At 44.2% G+C, this 25,693-nt stretch overlaps 2 protein-coding genes across 4 annotated transcripts in view; one reads left to right on the top strand and one right to left on the bottom strand.

Moving 5' to 3' along the window:
• The window catches only part of RAB3IP (RAB3A interacting protein), a 144,559-nt gene that overhangs the window by 12,070 nt on the left and 106,796 nt on the right, over positions 1-25,693 (top strand). The gene's annotated exons all lie outside the window — the stretch shown is intronic.
• BEST3 (bestrophin 3) overlaps positions 6,807-25,693 on the bottom strand; it is a 41,591-nt gene continuing 22,704 nt past the window's right edge. For all 3 annotated transcript variants that reach the window (XM_086712822.1, XM_086712821.1, XM_086712823.1), the window contains 3 exons: positions 24,956-25,036; positions 22,188-22,339; positions 6,807-9,053 (listed from right to left, as the gene is read on the bottom strand). In XM_086712822.1, the coding sequence (XP_086568948.1) occupies positions 8,111-9,053; positions 22,188-22,339; positions 24,956-25,036 (1,176 nt within the window). In that variant the 3' untranslated portion in view covers positions 6,807-8,110. The remainder of the gene's footprint in view (positions 9,054-22,187; positions 22,340-24,955; positions 25,037-25,693) is intronic.

The raw sequence follows: 25,693 nt of genomic DNA, 5'->3' as shown, positions 1-25,693 counted from the left end.
CAAAGGAGAAGAAATTGGTGTCTTGCACAGATCCACAGACTTGTTTCAGGCACCGACACCAGTTTTAACTAATGACAAAGGACAATCTTATACCCAATCTTCTATTAAACTCAGGGGCTTAAATTGTTCCCAGTTGAAGACAGGGATCATGAAGAGAACACGTTTACCTGCAAGAAAGCTGTTTATGGAGAAATAGGCTTTAGGTTTGGCTATTCCTCAGGGAAATGACACCTCTGCCTCCTAGTTTATGTGCAGACCTGATTCTGAACCCCAATTATCAGCTCTGTGACATGGGTACACTATTTCACCTTCCCGAACCTCAGTGTCTTTAGGTGTAAACTGGGCATCGTGACACCTCACAGTTTATTAAGAGAATCAGATGGGATCATGTATGTCCAGCACCTCCCATAACACTGAAACATAATAGGTATTCAAGCAACCTTGGCTTCCTGAGAGTCCCCACCAGACTTTGAAAGCGAAATCAACAGAGCTGGTTGAGTAGTTATGGCAATTGACTGCTAATCTGTTGTGTTCTGAATACAGAAATTTCTATCCTATCCTAGTTCATTGTTTTTCAGATGCAGTGTGGAAGAGTAGAATCAGCAATGAGCCCAAGAGACCTGGGTTGAAATCCAAGATTGAAATTTTAACCGTTGGGTAACCTTCAGCAAGTTATTTAACGTCTCTGTCTCCTCCCATGTAATGAATGGGTAACAGTGCTTCCTGAGGATCCGCTGTCGTGATAGATGTTAAACACTTGGCCTACCCCAGTACCCGATGGGTGTCCACTCTCTCTTTCCTTGTCCCACCGCCCGTTTTGTTTCTTTCTGCCATTTGTTTCTTTTTGCCACTCTCAATATCCATCATAACTATTTCTTCCTTTCTCCCCCATGTATAGAATCTCCAGAAATGTTATTAGGACCAGCATTTGAATGAGACCTTAAATCACTTCATCTAACCATTAATTTGATTTATTTATTATTATTTTTTTAATGTGTATTTATTTTGAGAGAGAGAGAGAGAGCACGCACACACACGTGCATGAGCAGGGGAGGGCAGAGAGAGAGGGAGACACAGAATCCTAAGCAGTCTCCAGGTTCTGAGCTGTCAGATGCTTAACTGACTGAGCCCAGGCACCCCTAACCATTAATTTTGGAGCCGAGCAAACCGAAGTCAAGTAATCAAGTTACTTGAACACAGCGAAGAGACCACACAGCTAAGGTTATGGTCACATTTGATGGAGATTTCCAGGTCTCTTAACTTCGGTTCTAGTTTGGATTCTTTTCTTTCCTTTCGCTTTCTCTCAAGGCAGTTCAGATGAGAAGTCCCAAAAGAATTAAGAATTATATGAAGGGATGTTTAATGTCATTAGTAAATCAGATAAATATCATACAGCGATCAATACTGTTTAATTGGCAAGGAAATGTCAATTCAACAGCAAGCAGGGATCACTTCACACTTGTTAGACTGGAAAAATCCAAAACCTAGGTGGTGCCAAGCATGGGGCAGGAAGGTGGTGGTGGAGAAAGTGTGCTGTGGGCGACCAGTCAGCGCTGTGATTCTGGAGCGCGTCTGGCAGTACATAGTCAGGTTAAGTATATCCAAGCTCCGTGACCCAGTGACTCTGCTCCTGGATATAAGATGCTCCATGGGGGCCATAAAGGAAGCGTCTGAAGGAGCTTACTGTGGAGGGGGTGGAGGCGAGAGGGGAACGGATGAATACTATAAAACATCTTAGAACACGTGGGTGTTAGAAGCAACGGATGAGAGGTGTTACACAGGGGAACTTGGAAGGGAGGATCTTAAAAACATTGTACTGAGGTGAGCAAACAGATGAGACCTATAATAAAAAACATTTACATAAGTTGAAAACACTTGCACCCAAATACACATCGTGGAAGAATGTTTACAAACAAAGGGCTTTACATTAAACACGTGAAAATAGTTGCTGAGGGCGTGCCTGCATGGCTCAGTTGGTTGAGCGACTGACTCTTGACTTCAGCTCAGGTCACGACTCCACAGTTGGTGAGACTGAGCCCCACACAGGGCTCTGTGGTGACAGCATGGAGCCCGCTCGGGATTCTCTCTCTCCCTGTCTCTCTGCCCCTTCCTGTTGGCACTCTCTCTTTCTCCCTCTAAATAAATAAACTTTAAAAAAAGAATTCTCGAAAAAAATAGCTGGGAGGCGAATAGGATTGGGGATGAAAGGCAACATATAAACATACAAACAAGCCAAGCATTATTCCCCTACAGCCACAGAAGACAGTGACAGATGATGTGGGAGGCACAGGGTCCTAAGTGCCACCACTAAGCTTAGGCTGAATATCTGACACTCAGGAGTTGCCTAATGTCTCATGAATGACTATGAAGAAAAGTCCAAGTGGTGACCTCATCCAGGACTTTACCAATTCCCGGATGTTATTCTCCTGGAGGTGCTGGGAAATCCCTGAGGTTGTGTGGTCTGTGGGAAGGAGGTAGACATCCTACTCACTATAACAACTTTCTTCTAAAGTGTCCCTTCTCTACAAAATAAAATGCCAAGTTATTTCTCTAGAAGATATGGTTTATTTGTTTGGTCCTAAGTGAGACATATATAAAGGCTGAAGCTGGAGCAGATCTCTCTCCATTACCTAGCAGTTTACTGGCACAGGTTCCTGTGTGATATTTGGTAGAATATATTACTGTCACCCTTTCTGTGAGCCACACTGTCAGGCTAGCCGTGGCATTTAGCTACTCTTACTGGTAGGAGCCTTCTAAGGAATTCTCTAAGGGCAGACCTCAGGGTTTGCAAGCAGTATTTCGGGAGTTGACAGATCCTTCTGCATCAAGGAGAAGGGGTGAAGCTTGTGCACAGAATAGGAATTTAGCCAGTGGCTGGGTTCATCTGATCTCTTCTAGTTCTATTTCTTCTTCGTCTCTCTTCATTAATCTCCTTGGTGTTTGTTTCGTTTTAATCTTCCTATTGGCCTAAATCAGGGTTCCTAACCTAAGTATTTGGGGCCCGATAGTTGTCATGGAGGGCCATCCTGTGCTCTGTAGGATGTTTAGAAACATCCCTGGCCTCTGCCCACTAGATGCCAGTAGCGCCCCCCCCCCCCCCCCCCCACTGTGACAACCCAAAACATCTCAAGACATTGCCAAATATCTCCTGGGTGCAAAATCACCTCTGGTTGAGAAGCACTAGCCTGGACAAAGAACCCGGGGGACACATCAGCATTTCTGTATCAAATGTATTTTAGAAAGGTTCTTATTTGTTTCAGGATACATGATGTAGCCTTCCCTTGGCTGACTCTGTTAGGTAAATGTTTAAAACCAGAAGCTCTGAGAAGATGGTTCCAGGTAGCCATCTGGCCAAACCTGCCTGTGGCAAAAAGATCTGGGTCTACTTCCTTAATCCAGAAACAAAACAAAACAACACAAAAACAGAATCCCTGGTCTGAGCTACTTGAGTAATTAGGGAAAATGTGGTTCTTGTGCCCCTACTTTCCAGGGTCATTGTTCCTGTCATCTGTTTGCCTTGGCCAGGGATGATGGCCACGCTCGGCAGAGGTGCAAAGGGAGGCTGGAAAGAGGTAAATGTTGGGATCACGTCTCTCAAGCTGTGCCAGGGTTGGGATCCTTCTCCTGGGTTTTCCATGATTTGCAATAAGAGAACAAGGCTGGCATTTTTGAATTGATTCTTTTGACTCAGTGGCCATTTCAGTGGTGAAGACCGTCCTAAAAATTAGGGTTCATAGAACTAAGAAAAACAGAACACACATGAAAGGATTGAGGATCTCCGTGAGATGGTCAGATAAGAGGAAACGAGGAAAATCCTTGGTTATTACTGTTAATACCACACCACTTTAGAAAATGTTTATTGTGGATCGTGTAAATGATGATTGTGATGAGGGAAGGGCAGGTGGAATCAGATTCGAATTTGGCTCTTGCTTAGGAGTACAGTTGTCATTCTTATTCTAAAATTAACTGATATAAGACCAGGTTTAGGGAGGTTAGATGCCGTAAGATGGTCCTCTGACTTCAAACCAGGGGTGCTAAATCCCCTAGGATTATAGTGGAAAGAACAGAAGCAATTAATTGTTCTCTAGTTCCACATTTTGTGGGAAAGAACTTTTTTTTAATGTTTATTTATTTTTGAGAGACAAGGAGAGAGACAGAGTGTAAATGGGGAGGGGCAGAGAGAGGGAGACACAGAATCTGAAGAAGGCTTCAGGCTCTGAGCTGTCAGCACAGACCCCGACACAGGGCTCGAACCCGCAAGCTGTAAGATCACGACCTGAGCCAAAGTCAGATGCTTAACTGACTGAGCCACCCAGGCGCCCATCTAGTTCCACGTTTTGATTGAGGGGATTGGTACACACACTGGGGAGGGAGAGGCACTTGTTGCCATGGTGGTGAGGCCTGGGGATGTAGGGTCAGGAGTGAAGGAATGACAGGAAACACTGGTGAGAAGGAAGATGTGGGAGACGCTGGGAAGCATATGAAAGAAAAAAAAAATGAAGCCAAAAGAGAAATGATAAGCTTTCTTGAATGAAAGAGATTAGAATCCTTTTGAATAAAGGGATCTTGACAAGTGAATGGCTAAAGTGGAAAGGAACAAGTCCTTTCTTCTGCAGAATGGTGGGGGGCATCGAGTCCAGCCGTGCCCATCAACCAGACATCGCTGCCTGGGCTCCCAGCCTTTTCTCTTAACCCTCCTCAGTCCCTCACAAGGGCCAGTGAGATGATGCAGATTCCCAGCTGAGACTATGCGATTCAGAGGGATGGGGCTCGTTCAAGTTCATAAAGCTACACAGGCAGAAGTCACACGCCAGTTTGGTATTCCTCATTCCGTTACACCACATGGCTGCTGGGGCTCGGCGGGTTCTCAGAGAGTAGACGTTATGACACGAAGATTTTGGAAAAATGATTGAGCACGGAATCAGTTTCTCTGAAGAAGGAAGAAGCTAGAGGGGGAACACTGAAAAAGATGATGTATGAGTCTTCAAATGAATGGTAAATTTTACATTTCTCCATTCCATTTAAAAGGTGCTTTCTCCATGGCTAAAAGTGACCGCCTGGAGTGGTAGAGGCCGTTAGCCATGAAGTACACAGGACAATTCAAGAGGGGAGAGAACAGCTCTCCTTGTTTCGTGGAGGGCCAATCATCCCTAAATTCTTGGACGACAGAGAAAAAGCTCATGGGCCTTTACCTTCACTGTCCTGTGGGCAGGCATCAGGGCACAGCTATGTCCAGAGGGCAGAGAGAGAAGGCAGCAGATGGGGTTTGGCCTCACTCTACTCTCTGGCTGGGGGATTACATCTAATGCACGAGCCTGTTCTTGGAAGGGACAAATCAAAAAGACTAAGCCGCCAGGCCATGTGACCATTCATGCAGGGGTAGAAGTTTCCAGAGCTCAGGAGAAAAGGGGCTAAGCAGGCAATGAAATCAGGCCCCAGAGAAGAAATAATTTTGTTTTTGCAATGTTGGTCTGTCTTGGGTAAAAACTCATTTTAGAATGAATAGAGGATTTCTTCATCTGATCTGGGCAGTTGCTGGCTTGAATCTGTAGCTGAATTCAACTACACGGGCTCATTGAATGAGTCATTATTCAGTTTCCAGTGCCAGGAAGAAATGGAAGGCCACCTCAGAGTCTGATGAAATATTGAGGAGATTCAGTAATTCTCTGGACAAAGGTGCATAAGGGATAGATGGAAGCAGAGACGAACGAACACTCTTCTAGTCCTCCATGAAACCTATGATTCTGTTTGTGTATAATTTATCACCTTGGATTTATGAACAAAAATTGATTATATTTCAAAAGCAGCGAAGTGGAAATTTATTTGAATTTGAGCAATAGCTAAAGCCAAAGAGAAGAGAATAGAGGGACTTAAGTTGCAACAGCCAAGAAAATAGCATTAAGAGGCTGGGGGAGGGTTAGGGTTCCTGCCTCTCAGCGGTGTTATGTCGGGGCTTGATGCTCTAGTCCATACTTAACGCTTTGGGAATGTTGGTCCCTTCCTAGGTACTAATGCTCTCAAGCAACATAGAGAAGCATCAATGTATAGTGTTTCTTTCAATATTATTTCCTTTTAGTCTTTTGAGAAAAACCAGTTAATGTAAATGTCACTACTGTCATGCAGCTGGGGTGGCCCAGTTGGACGCAGCGTCTTGCAAAAATGTGCTAATGATAACACTGCATGTTGGGAAGAGTGGGGAGGGGTAAGGAGGGGTTCTGCCAACTTTCCTCTGTCAGAAAAATGGAGAGGATCATGGCTGGGCTCGAAGAGGGATGACACCCTCCTGTGTGCATGCAAAAAAGACCAGGTAGACTGAAGCAGGGAGGACCCGGAGGGGTTGCCAAGGCTGGAGAAGCTCAGGTATGGCTTACGTGGGGCATCCTCCGGAATTCTGGGCAAACTGCTGGTAGATCCAGCACCTTACGCATGGCACAGCACAGTGAGGGAGCACCCAGGGTAAGAGTGTAGGCTCTTGAGTCAAATAAACTTGGGTTTGAATCCAAGCTCTGTCACTTTCTGGCCATGTGATTTTAGTCACGCTACTTTACTTTGCCAAAGGCTCTGTTTTCTTCGTCTTTACAATGGAGAGAACGTGGCATACCTGGGTGGCTCAGTTGGTTAAGCCTCTGACTCTTGGTTTTGGCTCAGGTCATTTCATGGTTCGTGAGTTCAAGCCCCACATCGGGCTCCATGCCGACGGTGCAGAACTTGCTTGGGATTTTCTCTCTCCTTCTCTGCCCCTCCCCTGCTTGCTCACTCTCTCTCTCTCTCAAAATCAATAAATAAATTTTAAAAATAAACTAGAATAAGATGGTGAGAATAGTATATTGACCCATAGGATTCCTGTGAGGATTAGTGAGATTCTCTGTGAACTTTACGCACTGCTGCCTGGACTTGAGCACTTGATAAAGGGTAGCAACTAGGGTTACTTTATTTCGTAAGTCATATGTAGTCGAGCCTCATCATTCAACAGAAATAGTGACAGCAGTACTCCTAAGACATGGCCTTCCAGACAAAGTTGGAGGCCCCAGCCAATTGCAACCCCCACAACCCTTTGGAGGGAGGTGGTCAATATCCCATCCCCATTGTGCAGTCCTGGACCCCCTTAACCTCCCAGCTCCGAGATCCTACCTCATGCCAAACAACCTGGAAGACATGGTAACTGGACCCAGATTGGGACATGATTGGGATTTTTGCTTTAAGAGTACAAGTTAAACACACTCAAGCCTTGTTATTCTTTGGTTCCATATCATTTGGTTATTCAGGTTCCTTGTCCTTCCAATTTTTCTCCAGTGTTCAAGACCAAAGAGTGGATATGGAAAGAACAGCAATGGCGGCTGAGGGTGTGGTGGGGTGCCATCAGCTCCCACACCCCTTCCACTAGGAGGCTGGCATGTGTCAGACATCTTTGATCGCCCCATAGGAGGCATTGCCAACACCTCATAGTTTGAAAACTGTGGCAAGAAGTAAGCAGCAGAGATAGCAAGAGAAAATATTACCACTTGAAAGGAGGGATGGAGTAGAAGGGAAGGATGAAGGGATGAGAGAATAAAAAGAAAACAGAGAAAAGGAAATTGAAGGGAGATGGAGGTTGTGATGCTGATAGAGCTTACGAATCAAGAAGTGATAATAGTTCTAGAAAGGAGTGAGACAGAAAGCCTCAAAGAGTTGGAATTAGGAAGGGGCTTTTGAGGCATTGTGTGACCCAGCTCCCTCTGTTTATAATTGAAGCGCAGAAGAAAAGAAAAAGGAGGGGAGGAGAGACTCCTTTGTCTCCCTATAGGCAAAATCAGGGGACTGGACTATCTATCTACAAAGCTAGCAATCTATGAATTATAAGTCATATATATATATATATATATATATATATATATTGGGATTCCTTATTTGGTTAAGATATGTCACTGTGGTCTGTGTAACTTTTATGAAAGTCACCTTGTAATGGATGATGTGAATGTGTTTGATTTTCTCAGTTCTCAGACACTCAGGATCATAATGCCCTTCAGTTTAAAAAGTAGCTTATACAGTGTGATGGCTTTTTAAAAAGTTGACCAGTCCTTAGGTATGTTCTGGAACTAATGCTGAACTTCTGGGAAAGTAAGAATCTAGGCTAGAACCAGGTCCTAGACCTTTCTGGTATTCCGTTGGGTGATGCCTCAGCTTTCTCATTATTAAAATCTACGATGTCTGTTTCCTTGGTGTCCAGGTTTTCCAGTAAGTATAGCACATCAGGAGAGGCTCGCGAGCCAGCCACAATGTTGATTCCACTGGTCTCTGAGGATGTTTCTGTGTCAAGTGAAAGAACGGGCTCAGAACTGATGGGATCTGGACTTAGGCCTGTCAGGGAGGCGTGGCTGGATGCCAGGAAACCGGGGAGGCTCCACCGTTTGGGGAACTTGTCATTATCATTAGGGTCTTCCCCAGAGGCTAACGTGAGGATGTTTCTCTCATCTTTGGCTGAACTAGTCTGAGGACTGGGGTCCCTAGGAGGTGTCCCTTTCTCTGAGGGGAATGCAATCAATCCCACAGGCACCTCCTGCTGTCCAGTCCTGCTTGGCTCAACCCCTGTAAACTCTGCGCTCTGGATGGAGGCAGTGGAGTCACGTGATGTGGGCACTGGTGCCTCGGTCACTGTGATCAGTACCTCGGGGACCTGCGGCATTTTGGTGGGGGAGACCCTCACGCTCGACTGTGGAGTCAGGCTCTGCAAAGTGCTTGTCCGGCTGGTCTCCCTGATCGTGGACAGCTCCCCCAGGCTGGAGTACGCTTTGGGGTTCCCCTCTGGGGAGCAGGGTTGCCTTTGGGCGGGTGAGGCACGGTGGGGGCTTCTCGAGGGCACATCCAGCAGATCTCTGGCTGGGCTGACGTCGCCACTTGGGGGGAAGAACATGGAGCTGTCGCTGGCCTGCCTGCCATAGCTTCTCCTCCTGGGGCTGGCGGGGTGTTCGTGGGCACTCAGGAACCTCTTGACTCTTCTAATCATGGAATGGCGCTGGCCGTGCTTCTCGAAACTCCACAGCCACTCCTCACCAGGGAGATCTGACCCGGACAGTCTGAAACACACAATGGCAAAATGTAGGCAGAGCAGTTTCAGGGCCCCAGCTCTGTGGGCAGAGTCTCAGAGATCAGGACTGAGTTTTGTATTTTCACATTACAGATTTTGAAATGGGGGAGACTTTAACTTGAGATTGTCTGGCAGAGATTCTCCAACCTTTTGGTCACAGGACCTTTTTAAACTCTTACAAATGATCGAGTACCCCGAAAAGATTTGTTTATGTGGGTTACAGCTATTGCTACTTACTGTGTCAGAAATAACAGAGGAATATAAAAAAATTGTACACATAAGAATGTACAAAGCACTCATACCATGAAATGTTAAGTGATGACATCATCACATAGCATGTAGCTTCTGGAAAATTCCACTTTTCCAGAAAGTCAGGGAAGAATGAGAATGAAAAGGTGAATAACATTTTAGTGTTGTTACAAAAATAATTTTGACCTTAAGGACTTGGGTCTTGGGGTTTTGGTTTTTGGGGATTCCCAGAGTTCCCCACACCACACTTTGAAAATCACTCATCTACAGACGCGGACCTTAAAAAGAAGATATAGTGTGTATTCTTTCTCCTTTATTGCAGGTGAACCAAGGTCATGAACTAAGGATCTGTAACCCCCCCCCCCCCCCAATAACGCATCATAGCCAAATTCAAGACAATGCAAAAACAGCTCACATTTACATTTACTTAAGGACCTCCCATGCCTTAATGCAATTAATTATCGTATTCATTGTGTGAGTTGGTACTATTATTATTCAGATTTTACAGATGGGGAAACTGGGGCCCAGAGAGATTGCTAAAGATAGTGTAGCCATTGAGGGCCAAACCCAGAAATCTGACTCCAAAGCCTTTGTTCTTAGTCCCTTTTATATAAAGTCTGCTACCTGGATGTCAAGTGGTGAGGTAGAGCCTGGGGGGGGTGGGGTGGGGAGGGGAGGGGAGGGTGCAGAATAATGAGTAAAACACAATCCTTGCCCACAGGTAATTTGTTAACATCCCTGGTCCACTCATCTAGGGTTACAGAAGGAGAAATGGGACCACACATCCATCAAGGAGGGTGGTGTGTGGTCTCTCGACGTAGCTGGGCTCCCCTGTGATGAAGTTTGATAGATTTAGTAATGTTGAACTTTCAACATTTGAGACATAAACGAATAACCCTAGCCTTTTGAACCTTCTCCTTCAAGGCTGAAATAAAATGGATAATTGGGATAACAGCGAGGGCTATGGGGTCGCAAGGCCTGCTCCCGGCTCACATTACATGGTTGTCTCATGTGTCGGTGGATTTGTGGTCTTAATGGGGTTCAAAGAGGAGCTACTTAAAGCCTTGCCTTTAAACCGCAAATGCTCACACCAGCTCCGGGAGCAACAGTGCTTGGTCCGCCCTGGTTCCAATGTTCCTATCGACAGCCCTGGTGACAAGATGCCTTCACAATGCCAGGTGCGCTTTGTGTGACACAGAGGGGAGTGTCGGGGCAGCAGGATGTTGGTGTAACCTGAAAGGGTAAAGTGAGCAGCAAAGAGAACATCATTCCTCCGTGTTTATGAATAAAAGATGGCTGATCGAGATGATTAACTGGCTAAGTGTCCCGGGATGGCGTCCGATTACAACCTTGTGCTGTTATTCTAAAGCCCCAGCAGTGCCCTTGGCTACCAGATAGCCTCTGGCCCACCTCGGCCGTGCATGGCTCCGATTCGGTTACGCCAACTTGAGAAATGCAGACTCATGTCTCAGCGGCCCCGGTGACCCAGCTCGCCGAGTTTCATTAGGTCAGATCTCCAGTCACACCAGAGGAGCGACAAGCGCAGTTGTTCACTAAGATCGCCACGCTGGATGTGCCCTGGGAATCCAAAGTAGGGCTGCCAATCTCTCTTTATAGGGCGAGCCTCTGTCCTCCATTTGAGATCTTGACTTTTTATTTGGGATTTCTCTTCCTCAACTACTTCTAAATCACACTGCCTTGTAAGAATGATAAAATCTCCCAGGGGCACCTGGGTGGCTCTCAGTCAGTTAAGCGTCTGACTTCCGCTCAGGTTCTGTATGATCTCATGGGTTGCGAGTTCGAGCCCCGCGTCAGGCTCTGTGTTGACAGCTCGGACCCTGGAGCCTGCTTCAGATTCTGTGACTCTGCCTCTCTCCCGCTTACACTCTGTCTCTCTCTTTCTCAAAAATAAATGTTTAAAAAAAAATCTTCTAGGAAACATGTTTATACTATCATTACTTCAAAACTTTGTAAATCCTAAGGACAAAATTTTCTAACTATGCTGATGATGGACATGTATATTCAATGGGGGCAAGAAGATTAAGGCCCTGCATCACAAATTAGAGAGAAACAGACCAGTTACAAAGAGCAAACTGCAAAAAGGCCAGGGCTCTTGCTAATGTTCTACTGGTTCACCAACTGACACCGGGCAGGGCTGCCAGTGACACCCTGTTGTACCTTCCTGCCTCATGAGACTGTGTCGTGGACGCATGAGAATTATCCACTTACCCAACTAAATTTATTGAGCATCTACTATGAGTAAACCTGTTGCATCAAGAACTATATAACACAGTTTAAAAGGAGGGAGAAGGCACGTATATAATTAGCTAAATTGGGACAAAGTAAGTTTTTGAGCTGACTTTCTGACATCGAGAAGGAATCAAATGGGCAGAGAAGGGGCAGAGCATGCCAATGGAAGAAGTGACTTGAACAAGTAAGTCGGGGGAACTTTAGGGTGTTTGTGTGTGGAGATGGGAAAAACTTGAGTTGTACAAGCACAGAATAATGTCAGGCATAAAGCTGAAAAGGTAGCCTTGGATTGTGTTAGAGTCTTATGTACCAGGTAGAGGGATTTGGACTTTATCCCAAAGGCAGGGGGCAACTATGGGCCGCCTTTGCGAACGAAGGGCATAGGTAGACTTGTGCTATTTTGTGGTAGTTCTGGGAGAACTACGTGGACAGCAACATTGATGAATGTTGTCGTCCAGAAATGCTTTGGGTAAGAAACATGACATGGGAACTTTCTACGCTATTAGTCAGAAAGACCTATTGGTGGGTCTTTGGAGGAACACTTGGTGGCCTGTGCTCTGGGGGGGAGGGGCAGTTTTATGGAGGTCATGCTGAAGTGGTGAAGGAAGCCTTTCGGGTGTTTATGTTGTCAAAGAGCAGTCGTGAAGCTCCCCGCCCCCACATGATGAACCCAATGACCTTTCTTCCAAACGTGTCCGTGAGGGAATGTTTCACTGCCAGCACACAATCCCTATCTCCTTTCTCTGAAAGTCACGGTTCCCAGTAGGACATCAGAAACCGTGGTTTAAGAACAAAATGGTTTAAAGCTTAGAGCACACAGAACAGACTACATTGAAAGATGCTCCATTTCCCAAGTTGGGTGACTTGGATGTACCTTTTAGGTCCTTTCAGACTTTCTTCTCCTCCTTATTTGTTTTTTTTTTTTTTTTTTAATTTTTTTTTTTTTTCAACATTTATTTATTTTTGGGACAGAGAGAGACAGAGCATGAACAGGGGAGGGGCAGAGAGAGAGGGAAACACAGAATCGGAAACAGGCTCCAGGCTCTGAGCCATCAGCCCAGAGCCTGACGCGGGGCTCGAACTCCCGGACCGCGAGATCGTGACCTGGCTGAAGTCGGACGCTTAACCGACTGCGCCACCCAGGCGCCCCTCCTTATTTGGTTTTTAAAGTGTACCTTTAGTACAAGGTTAGTACAATCCTGGGGCCCAAATATCACACCACTTAAAACACTCCAAAACAACTATAGCGGAAACATTATATGGTAGAATATAAGCGTGCTCATTATATTGCTATACATTAGAGAAGGTCAGCTGAAAAAGGTTCTGGAATTCGCTTGGACTTAGATAGGCAAGTAATTAGAGCTAGGAGGACATTCATGGAAAGTGCCATGCAGCCATTATTGTCCAGAAGATGGAATTTGAGAATTGCCTCTGTGGTGAGGAAAAGGATTTATTCGGGAGCTCGCAGAGCCAGGATTTCTGCTGCCTGGGCTGATTCTAACTAGCTGTGTGACCTTAGGAGAGCCACTTAACCTTTCTGTGACTCAGCATCATACTTGAAAACTAGTGACAACAATACTTCCTCTACCTGCCTTAGAGGCTGTGGGGGACTTCAAAAGAGTAATGGATGTGGAAAAGCTTTGAAGAGTAGGCAATACGAAAAGGACTCTGTCAATGACTGGCAGGCTTTCAGAGGTGATTTCCAAGTCATTGTTGACTTCTCGCACCTGCTTGGAGGAAATGATAGCATCTGCCTGAAAGTTAATCCCTTTCCTCCTCCGAGAGTGTATTTTTAAAATGTCACTACCCGGGGGCACTTGGGTGGCTCAGTTGGTTAAGTGTCTGATTCTTGATTTCGGTTCAGGTCTCGTGGTTTCGTGAGTTCGAGCCCCTCGTCGGGCTCTGCGTTGACATCACAGAGTCTGCTTGGGATTATCTGTGCCTCCCCAGCTTGCACTCTCTCTGTCTCTCTCAAAATATACTTAAAAAAGTGTCACTACACCTTGGTGCTGCCATCTGACAATGAACACCTTAGACGGGATGACTCTCACAGTCACTTAATGGTTAGACGAGGGCACTGAGTGAATGGAGAGGAAGCATAAGGACAGGAGAAAGCTGATTATTTGGGAGAAGGAAGATGGGGCCGATCAGGTGGCTTTCTTGCAGACATTGCCAAATCCTGCAGTTAACATTTATTGCACAATGTAAATCCTCAATACAGAAGAGATGAGAATGAGGAAGGTTGTGCTATGTATTGGGCATTATTTTGAAAGGGTGGAGAAGGGTAGGTGTGGGAGAGAGAACAGGTTATGTTAAGCCAGGCGGGCTAGTTGGTTGTAGCCGAGTCTAGGAGAGAGAGCAGGCGTCATCCTCCAGGTCGCACTGGCGTCAGGATTGGGATATGTTATTTCAATCGCAACTGTTATAAAAGACCAACAACCCGCACTTTCAAAATATCTACTGGGCACCCAGTGAACCATCAGCCCCACAGTCTCCCTTGCCAGTGACAGATTTCTGAGGGCACAGGCAGCAGTGATTTCAGGGCTTTTGAAAAGACGCTTGGGCTGCTCAGGGCACAGAAGAACACTTGTCACCTCCTGTTGCCATAATAAGAGGGGACAGGACTGCTGGAGACGGCAGTGACTTTCAGAATTCATGGGGTGTGTCTCATATGGAAAGACCAAAACAGCCCCATTAACTTGAGAGATCTGATGCATTTTTTTTTTCCCCGAAGCAAGCTTTTCACAAAGCTTTCTCATGTGTGTGATCAGGTAAATAAATACAGAGCTTCACAAGATTAAAGGATAAAACTGGATAATGCTTGCCTTTCTTTCTCTGGGCCACCTTTTTTTTTTAACCTCCTCCCCCCAGGTTTATTGATATATAACTGACATATAACATTCTTTAAGTTTAATGTGTACAGTGTGATGGTTTGACATATGTGTATATTATAGGATGTTTACCTCAGTAAGGTCAGTCAACATCTTCACCTCACACAGTGGCCATTTTGTTTGCTGTTGTGCCAATGTTTAAAGTGCTATTTTGAGGGGCATCTGCGTGGCTCAGTCTGACAGTGTCTGACTTTGGCTCAGGTCATGATCTGACAGTTCATGAGTTCGAGCTCCACATTGGGCTCTGTGCTGACAGCTGGGAGCCTGAAGCCTGCTTTGGATTCTGTGTCTCCCTCTCTCTCTGCCCCTCCCCTGCTCATGCTCTGTCTCTGTCTCTCTCTCTCAAAAATAAATAAAAATTTTTAAAAAGTGGTATTTTGACACTTTAAATTCAATTAATTTAGGCCATTTTAACAAAATTGAAATGAGGAATTTAGGAAATTGATATTTAATATGATGAATTCTACTTCTCAGGTCAGATTTATTATTTTCAAATTGCTAGTGTTCCTCAAAGTCAGGCAGCTGCCTTGGAGGGAGCTGATGATTTGCCTGAAAATCTATCTGGGCAGAGCCCGTGTGGAGGGACATTTATTCACAGCAGAGCAAAATGTACTCTTCAAACCCATTAGGGGCAAGTGCTGTTATTTTTAACCTTCTGCTCTGCAGAATCTTGTCAGAGCCGTAGCCTAGGATTTATAAGATGGGAAAGGTAACTCGTGCTGAGCTGGGAGGTGGGGGCCAAGCACTGGGAGGAAAACCCAGCGGACAGACGTTGTATCCACCCAGCACCCCCTCCTGACTCCCTTGCTGGGGGACAGTTTGGAGTAGGGGAGCATCATGGGGGGGTTGCTTAGCTCACAATAGGGGCTCCCAGGGCTGGTGACCCTCCTGCTGCCACTCTCTTGCCTCTCTGCTAGTTTGGGCCAAGGATTACAGCAAATCTGGTAAAAGAACAGGCATATCTAGACTCCTGTTACTACTCTGGTTATGGTCATGGGCCCTCCGCTGGCTGATGCAAAAAGAAGTTGTGGCCCCAAATGGGGGTTCACTTAAAGTCCCCCACATTTCAAAGCTGTTGTGTCCTGTGGGAGTTTTGTGAGAAAAGGACATTAAGTCATCTATACCTGTCATGTCTTTTAGAAGGTGAAAATCGAGTGCCAATGGTGAGCCTAGGTCGGCATATGAAAGAATCCCTGAGAAGGTTCTAGAATTTTAAAGTTAATAACGCACAATCATCTCCTTGGGAGGCTCCGTTTCTCCTTCCTTTCTGGTACATTAAGTGAAAATCAATGTTCCAAGAATACATTTTTGTCGAAGTTAGTGATTCAGAATTTTGAGATATTTTTGGTAGTTTATAACACACGCATGCAATAGTATGTATCAGACTATGTATTTTCTTGTAAAAGCTATAATATTTGAATATAGTTAGCTAAGAGAGGATAACTTACTAAAACATCCATCTAGAGGTATATTTAACCACAATTTAATAAAGGACGTGCTTGTTAAATACATATTTTGGTATATTTGAACTAATACCGCCAAGAAGACTTCTGACTGTGCTACGCACCCGAATGTTTTGTACACATTAAATACATACGTACAATTGCAAAAAAGTAATTATATTATTTCTACACATTCGGAGAGCCTTTGGAATGAAGATAAGATAGATAAGTAAAAGTTCATTATTTCTGGGTGTTTGCAGTTTTACAGCACCAAATAAATCCTAAATAAATCCCTCCGCTCCTAACCAGAAGGAACGCTTGCAAAAATCTGTATCTTTCTCCTCTGTGCTAAGTGCATCCTTAACTGACTTCATAGATCCATTCCTTAAGACCACTTAAGTGTGAGGAAGTTGTGACATATTTGAATGACAGCAGAAAGCCCAGTAAAGCGGTGTTCATTAAAGGGTATCGCAGCAAGTCCACGGGCTGAGAGCACTCTTTTACATCAGCAGGACCCTTAGAGCGAGCACACTTCCATGTGTGCACATGTCAGTGATCCATTTCATAAGCAGCTACTGCCTCTCTTCTCCAGGATTTGGAATCCTTTAGCTGCTATGGATAGATGTTTCAGTGGGGTTTTCCCAATGCCCATAAGGGGTTATTGCTTCTTCGCTCTTGGGGATTTTGATTTTCGAGATGGGATTAAAGGGAGTTATGAGACTTTAGGACTTTAATTTCCTTGTGTTCCATTCCTCAGAGACTTATACATTTGTGCTAATGGATAATCCTAAGTATTTAAAAAAGAACAAGAGTTTTGGAGCAACCCATGGTGCTGTCATGTGAATAGCATTCTACCTCTGGCTAGCTGTGGTGGGCTAGCCCTGGATCTTACTTTTTGTTTGTTTGTTTGTTTGTTTGTTTTTTAATGTTTATTTATTTTTGAGACAGAGAGATTCAGAGCATGAACGGGGGAGGGTCAGAGAGAGAGAGAGAGACACAGAATCTGAAGCAGGCTCCAGGCTCTGAGCTGTCAGCACAGAGCCCGACGCAGGGCTTGAACCCATGAACCCGTGAGATCGTGACCTGAGCTGAAGTCGGACGCTTAACCGAGTGAGCCACCCAGGCGTCCCACTTTTTGTTTGCTTTAAAAACAAATTTGGGGGGCGCCTGGGTGGCTCAGTCGGTTAAGCGTCCGACTTCGGCTCAGGTCACGATCTCACTGTCTGTGAGTTGGAGCCCCGGGTCGGGCTCTGTGCTGACTGTTCGGAACCTGGAGCCTGTTTCAGATTCTGTGTCTCCCTCTCTCTCTGACCCTCCCCCGTTCATGCTCTGTCTCTCCCTGTCTCAAAAATAAGTAAAACGTTAAAAAAAATTTTAAAAAATAAATAAATAAAAATAAAAACAAATTTGGGGCACCTGGGTGGCTCAGTCGGTTAAGCATCCGACTTTGGATTTCGGCTCAGGTCATGACCTCGTGGTTTGTGGGTTTGAGCCCTGTGTCAGGCTGCACTAATTTGTGCAGAGCCTGCTTGGGATTCTCTGTCTCCGTCTCTCTCTCTGCTCCCCTCCCACTTGTACTTTTTCTCTCTCAAAATGAATAAACAAAAAAAAAAAAGAAATTTGTTTTCAGCAATGCTGGCTTGAGTTTAAACATTCTAGGTTTGTTTTGGTAAAGTTTGGTATGTTAGGTGTAAGTGTTTGCTATTGTCCAAAGAAGAGTCATTTGCATTTCGGGGCTTGGGCGTGTTTTCTTCACACGCATCTTATAGAAAACTCTTCCCTCTGCTTGTGGGTGACCTCTTCATCTTGGTTAATAGTGTCTCCAACAGTAAGGATGATGAAAAGACACCTTAATTAAAACAGCAGATCACCACAATGTATACTTTAAATACCTCATAATTTTTATGTCAATTATACTTCAATAAAGCTGAAATTAAAAAAAAAAACTGTTACTTTAAATACACTGTCATTCCTTGCTGTTTGTGCATATTGGCTTGGAATTTACCCTTTGCTGAATCTCCTCCTCCTATTTGTGTGCTAGCTCCTAATTTAGTCTTAAAGATGCACATTGGACTCCTCAGCTCCAAGAAGCCGTCTCTCATTCACCACGCTGGGTGAAACATACCTTTCTTTTATTCCCATAAGACTGAGCGTTTCTCTATTGCTGGGTTTACCACATGGTACCAGAACATGTCTCCTTGTGTCAGTGAGCTGAAGAGGTATTTGTTTTGTTTTTGTTTTTGTTTTTTTTGCCTATGCCTAGCATTTGAAATAGAACCTATCGTATACCAGGCCCTGAAAGAAAATTTGCCTGAATAAATGGATGAGTTCATTCCATATGTGAAGATACGAGGAAAAACGTGATATTTTAAATTTGTATTTGAGATGAAAATATGGGGAAAATCTTACTTTATTTCGCTAATGTACATTTGGTAAATGTGTAGAAAATATGGCAATATTTTGAATATGTCCCTGAATATAGACAACAGAGGAATCGTCTCTAAGGAGTTTTCTTTTTTCTTTTAAATTTTTATTTACTATGGTGGGGGGGAGAGAGAGAGAGAGAGCACGCATGTGAGCCCGCGCGCTGTGGGGGAGGGGCAGAGTGGGGGAGGGGCAGATTTGGGGGGACAGTAGGCTTCTTACTGAGAGCAGAGAGCCTGATAGGGGGGCTCAAACTGGTGAACTACAAGATCCTGACCTGAGCGGAAGTTGGGTGCTTCACCAACTGAGCCACTCAGGCCCTCCTAAGGAGTTTCCTTTTTAAATTTTTTTTTTTTTTTCAACGTTTATTTATTTTTGGGACAGAGAGAGACAGAGCATGAATGGGGGAGGGGCAGAGAGAGAGGGAGACACAGAATCGGAAACAGGCTCCAGGCTCTGAGCCATCAGCCCAGAGCCCGACGCGGGGCTCGAACTCACGGACCGCAAGATCGTGACCTGGCTGAAGTCGGACGCTTGACCGACTGCGCCACCCAGGCGCCCCAGGAGTTTCCTTTTTATGTGGAAATGAGTAGTCCCCTGAATGTAAAAGAAAATAGGAGGCAGACTAATTTCTCAGGTTTCTCTTGGATAGTACTTTTGTTCAGTTATTGAAGGGCATTGCCTTGATTTTAGAATTTCTGGGTCATGGGAATTGTGATCATAAGCTTGAAACATTGATGTGAAAAGGTAAGGGAAATTTGATTTCTGAATTAAATATGCTAGGAACGTACATCATAAATAGAATAAGAAAATTAAAAACTTACTCAACCAGGAAAGGATTTTATATGCTCATCAAGCAGCAAACACTTTTCTGAACCACTTGAATCCATACTACTTCGACACCCGGTCTTTATCCTAATGCACAGGGCTCATTGACTCAGTCATCATCAACAAAATCACCTGTGCTACAGTAATCCTTACTTTTACCTTCCCTTTTCCCCTGAGCCTTCGTCAGATGGCTCACTTGATATTAACTTTGTATTTGGTGAGTGAACAGTGAAATTCTTAGGGAGTGATCTTTTATGAGTTTAGAGGACAATCATTGCTTTCAGCCTAGCAAACCATTCACCTGTTCCTGGTAGTACCATTCTAATTTTCTTAAGACATCACCTCCTCCCTATGGTTGCTTGGGGCTGACACATGCCCCTTGGTCCAAAGATGGACATGTGAACAGGCCTCAGCTAATCAAAATATTGTGCTTCCCTGTTCAAGAATGGGCACGTTCGCCAAGCCCAGCCAGTTAATTCAGTACTTTAGTTTTAAGAGTCATGTTCTTTCCACGGGATTTGCTGAGAGGATAGGTTGTAAAGCTGCTGGCTGCCATCTTGCTGTTTTGCCTGTCTGAAACCTGAGCCAGTGGAGAGAAAAGCTGAACTGAAGAGATAGAGAGGGCAATAGTGAGTCCCGGTGACATATTTTGAGCCTCTGAAATTAGCCACACCCAAAGCTAGGCTAGTCTCCAGATGTGACCCAAGAAACCCCTTTTTGCTTAAGTTAGCTGGAGTTGGTTTTCCAACACAGGTGAGCAGAAACAACTTGTGTAACAGCACAGTCCTGGAAAGAATCAACCGTGGGCATTTCTGTGAATACTCCAAAAGCCTGCATTCCTGTAGCGACTTTTCCTGGACTGTGAGGTTCCCTTTGAATGGTCCTCATTCATGCAGAAAATCAAGATCAAGTGAACTTTTGCCTAATTGTTTCTTTGATCATTTGGTTCCAGAGTCCAATTAAATGCCTCCCAGAAACCTCCCCTAATAGACTCTGGCCTTTGCCTGTGGCCGTTCCCATCATGCTAGTAAATAGGCTGTCTTAATTAGAGGAATTCAATTCTCTCTGATAACTAAAAACTTTTTGCTGCATTCTTAAATATCACATCTCCCAGTTTTCTCTCAAGAATTTTTTCTCTGTTCCAAATTTCCAGTGCTAGCTTAATATGAAAAATGGCTTAGATTTGTTTAATCTTTCTTTAATCTTTAATCATTTTGACATCCACAAACAGGGTACTTACATGAGTCAATATTAACAATGCTCTATGGTTACATCTAGAGTGTTTTGATGTTTCCAATCTCATTTAATATTCTCAGTAATTGTTTGGGGTAGATATTTTCTTCGAGGTCTTATAAATCCCTAATTCTGTGTCTCTATATTTAGAAATAGAAATGGATATTTTAATAATTTCTAAAGAACACGGACACAGAAGAATGTAATATTATGATGCTTGGGATGAATATGTAGACCAAAATGAAAATCTTGAGACCAAACAAAAACTGTCATTGTAACCATCCTGCAAAAACAACTAACTGGATGATAGATATGGAGCACAAGGGCACTTACAGTCCCAACAGTGATACCACAATGATTCTCCAGCCCTATCAAATGTGCTAGTCTCTTTTCTCTTACAAATTAGACCTTCAGTTCTGTGCATTAATCAGTGATGGGAAGGGAGAGAAAGGTTAAAGCCTGTTGAGTTATCCAAGAACAAATCCACAGAAAAGCATCTATTAATTTTTAAAATTGAGAAGGATTTCAAAACCCGTGAAACTGCCACCACAAACTGCCGAGAAGGGTGAACAACAGTGAATTGCTCTTTGTGGAGACTGAGCAACCAGCTGGGGTTGGGATGCGCACAGGAGAATCCAGGCTTGTCGGGCCATCTGGAAGCCAAGGCAAGCCTAGCCTGGGGTGTGCAACCTTCTATCAGGTATGCTTTGAAGACAACAGGCAAATCTCCTGGCTCCTAAATCATCTCATCATTTGACCCCACTCCTGAAATTCTACTTGGTCATCTTTTCCTTTGGGTCTTGAAGACCTGTTAGGATTAAGAGACATTCAGCCAAGAGTGAAGCCTTGTGGGAATAGGGCTGAAGCTGGATATCCTCGTGGTTGGGAAACAGGAGGGCTGAACACCGTGGGAGAGAGGAAAGAAGGTCCCAGGTAGCAACTACAGGACGTGAACTTGCCTCACAAATCTGCCGAGAGCTGGTCTCAACAGCAAACCACAGTTTTGTCACAAGTTGTAAGAAAAATCCTGCAAAAGTTTTCCTCTTTTTTAAGGGGGTTCTCCTTATTTTTCTAAATTTGTCCACAGTCTTCTCTTTAAGTTACTTGGAAACTGTGGCAGCTGCCTTGAGCAAAAATACTTAAACTTCCCCCACATTCACACATTTCTCCAAAATCAAATACATTATCAGATTTAATAAAATTATTCGAGAAGTGTGCATGAGTTACTTCAGGCCTCAGCCCATTTATTTAAAGCTAAGTACATAGGGACAGATTGTTATGTTAAAACCACAGAACAGAGACTGACTTGTCTACTAAACATAGTTGAATTAAAATCTTAGAGAAAACTTATCTCATTCCTTAGGATTTGCTTGTCTCCAAGTAGTCTAACACAGTGCCTGCATGTGGTATATGCCTCATAAACACTTGTTGGAAATACAATCAGTTATGAACGTCTTAAGTAATAAATGATTATATAATTGAATAAACTACTTTTCAAATCGGAAGGAAAAAAGAGGATAATTTCACAACTATTGGAAAAGTTTTCTGTGGCATAAAAACAAGGTGAAATGCAAATTACCCCCAAATACACATGCCTGCATGTACGCATACACCACATTTAAACCGGAAGCTATAGTCTCTTTGCTCTCAAACTTCCTCGGGCATATTAATTATACCTGAAAATCTGAAATAAGATGTTACCAATTGAGAGTTGTCGTGAAAGTGAGTTCAAGACCAGAGCATAAAAAATCAGAACAGTGACCAACTTATTTTCTAAATATTGATGATTAAAAAAAATGCACTCACCCCATTTCGACTGTTGACCCCAGAAAGGAGGGTATGCAGTAGTCAGCGGCTGCCAGTGTATAAGGTGGTCGAGCAGCAGAATCATCCCAGTAAATGTCCTTCTTCATCTTGGGTAAGCTCATGTGCATTTCATCCACAGCTAAAAGAGAGACCTAAAATCATTGTTTTATTGTTAGAATAATTTGGATGTGGATTGTATAAAGACAGAGAGTAAGCTCCAATGGGTGGATGGGATTTGCAGCAGGATGGAGCAGTCTGAGAGAGTAAATACACAAATGTCCGTTGTTCATATTTGCTGTAACCAGGACCGTTGCAGAGACTTGCACATGTTTATTGCGTGAGGGCACTTGGCAATGGGGGTTAAGTGGGGCTATAAAACTGCCCAGACTTGGTTTATCAAGCCACATGCCCAGAATGGAGCTAGCTACATTTTACTAGGAGGCAGGAGAGACTCCTTTTCCTTCTTGGTTCAAAGTTACCGTATTGTCTAGTGGCTATCCTTACAGCAACCTCATAATTCCAGATATCATAGGAAGGAGAAGATTCTTAATATCCCATTCCGTTGATTCCATAAACATACTTATAGTTGATATCATTTCTTTTTAAAATCATTTTTAATGTTTATTTATTTTTGAGAGAGAGAACATGAGAGGGGGAGGAGTAGAGAGAGAGGGAGACAGAGGATCCAAAGTGGGCTCTGCATTGACAGCCAGAGGGGCTTGAACCCACAAACCGCACAATCATGACCTGAGCTGAAGTCAGATGCTTAACCGACTAAGCCACACAGGAGCCCTCTTTTTTTTTTTTTTTTTTTTTTTAAAGTAGGCTTTAAGCCCAGTGTGGAGCCCAATATGGGGCTTGAACTCACAACCCTGAGATCAAGACCTGAGCTGAGATCAAGAGTTGGACTCTTAATCGACTGAGCCACCCTGGCACCCTGTAATTGATATCATTTATGTGCCCTGATTATTTGTTTGGATACGTATATCAGCAGGTCTATACTGGTTGGGGGATATATATATATATATATATATATATATATATGTATATATGTATTTTTTTTTTTAAACATTTAAATTTTTTTTTTAATTTTTTATTTATTTATTTTTGAGACAGAGAGAGACAGAGCATGAGCAGGGGAGGAGCAGAGAGAGAGGGAGACACAGAATCCGAAGCAGGCTCCAGGCTCTGAGCTGTCAGCACTCGAACTCACGGACTATGAGATCATGACCTGAGCTGAAGTCAGACGCCCAACTGACTGAGCCACCCAGGTGCCCCTGGTTGGGGCTATATAGTGGTCTGTCTCCTTGACTTTGACAAACTAATGCATGAATAAATTATTAACCTGCAAATCCGATCTTTACAAAGAGCAAGTGTCCTAACCATTATACTTCCTCCTTGATAGATTGACAATGTGATTGTTGGAGGAGGTCATGGAGAGGATGTAACCTCTGCTGACCTCAGAGCTGAACCCAGGCTACAGGAGGCCTTTACCCCCACCCCTCCCCTGTCATGGGAATGTACATTCTGCTCACTGTTCTCACAGTGGAGCCATTTCAAGGACACAGCCTTGAGAGAGCAGTGTATTATTGAGACCATCTGGACTGAAAGTGTGACTGAACCCAGTTAAGGCCTTGGTATAAACTTTTACAATTCTGGCAGGTGGGCATGGAGATCTACTTGTCTTGTGGCCGCCCCAAACAAGCCTTGTAGGTCAGTTCCCTTGCTTATTAGACCTGCCACCTACCAGTCTGGAGTGGCTTCTTTCTTCCATCTCTCCCAGCCCTCTAGGTATGCGGCCAGTTTGTGAACCAACAGTGAAACATAGTGAAACATTTGAACCTACTTAAGAACTGAGCAAGGGCCTGAAGCAAGTAGCCAAGTTGAAGTTCTTTCCTTATCTGTGAGGACAGAGAATGGTCTGAGGAGAGTCCTGCCTGGAAGGAAAATTCTCTCATGCTGATTCTTTAAGAAAAACCTCTCTGGAATAATGCTTTGGGGGTAAGGGTCCTGGGGTCCATTAGGTTTAGTTCTGTCAGATTTGAGACATAGGCTGGTATGGCCCACGTTTCCAGTGTCCAGCTGCTTGGACATCTGACTGCAGGGAACTTCATGACATGGATTTGGGAACTCACATCAGATCACTTCTGGCTGCCATTGTCTGTCCCTGCTAATCTCACTTGGGTGGCCACAGAAACCAGATTAAAGAATGAATTAAAACATTGCTCTGCAGTATGATGGAAGAGGCTGTGTAAAGTTAATAAACTTACAAAGAAAACTGGCTTGAAATTCTACTTAGGGGAAGGGGAGGAAAAATAAGATAAAAACAGAGAGGGAGGCAAACCATAAGAGACTCTTAAATACGGAGAACAAACTGAGGGTTGCTGGAGGGGAGGTGAGTGGGGGGGGGGGGTGGGCTAAATGGGTGATGGGCATGAAGGAAGGCACTTATTATGATGAGCACTGGGTGTTGTATGTAAGTGACGAAACACTAAGTTCTCCAAAACTACGCTATATGTTAACTAACTTGGATTTAAATAAAAATAAAAATAAATTCTATTTACAAGGGACTAAACTTCACTGCAACTGAGACCCAGGACCTGTGAAGTTCCAAAAGGAGCGGGGACAAGATACTGAAAAGCCAAACCTCTTTCTTTTGTGGCTGCAGTTCTGAAGTTCAGGGGCCTGCCGTCAGAGTCTGTTCAGATCTGAAACGTCACAAATGATTCATTATTCATGTTTGTAAAGGAAGGAAAAGCTCCTCTAACCTGCAGATTTCTGTCAATGCACCAGTTGGTTTCGAAATCATCATCATCTTCTCCAAAAGGGTTGATAAGCTGCTCAGCTACCTGCGGTGGAGAACATAGAATACGTCCATCGTGATGCTTATGAAAACTAGGAATGCAAGCTAAAGGTGACGGAGGTGATGCCCTTTGCTACTTTCATAATATGAAGCCCAGAGGGGAGTGGGTGGCTCCACAGACGCCGATGTTTACCGGCAAGCGACACTGCTCTCAGACCACGAGTGAGGCACCTGCGTGGGTTTGCTCTCCAGCGGACCTGTCTGTTCAGCTGGTGACAGCACAGGCCCTTCAGGAGAAGTTGTGCCATGTAGGAGCCAAATGATTGATGTCCGGGTACAAATCAAACCCGTGAATGTCGAAGGAGCGCAGATAAGGTGCAAGGCACCGTAGCCTGGGGGCTTAAGGAACTTACAAGGGCCCAAGTGATGAGACAAAATGTAACCATGAGGAAGGGAAAACAGCAGAGATGTAGAGCACAATGAAAGAAAATAAGTCAAGGAGTTTTCACAATTATTGGATCCAACTGTTGAATGAAAAGTCAGAGAGCTGGGGGGTTATGAAGCTGGAATTTGTCTCACTTTGTTTTACTCTAAAGGATTTACTTTTATCTGGTGGGTCAGTTTTCCCCACTATGAAAAGTTGAGGCAGCGTCTTACCGTATATTTTCTAATAGTTGGTCAATATGAAATGATCTTAACCATG

The sequence above is a fragment of the Puma concolor genome, chromosome B4 (genome assembly GCF_028749965.1).
Source record: "Puma concolor isolate L17-30 chromosome B4, mPumCon1.1.hap2, whole genome shotgun sequence".
Classification (NCBI taxonomy): Eukaryota; Metazoa; Chordata; class Mammalia; order Carnivora; family Felidae; genus Puma; species Puma concolor.
This window is presented reverse-complemented; position numbering and strand designations above follow the sequence as displayed.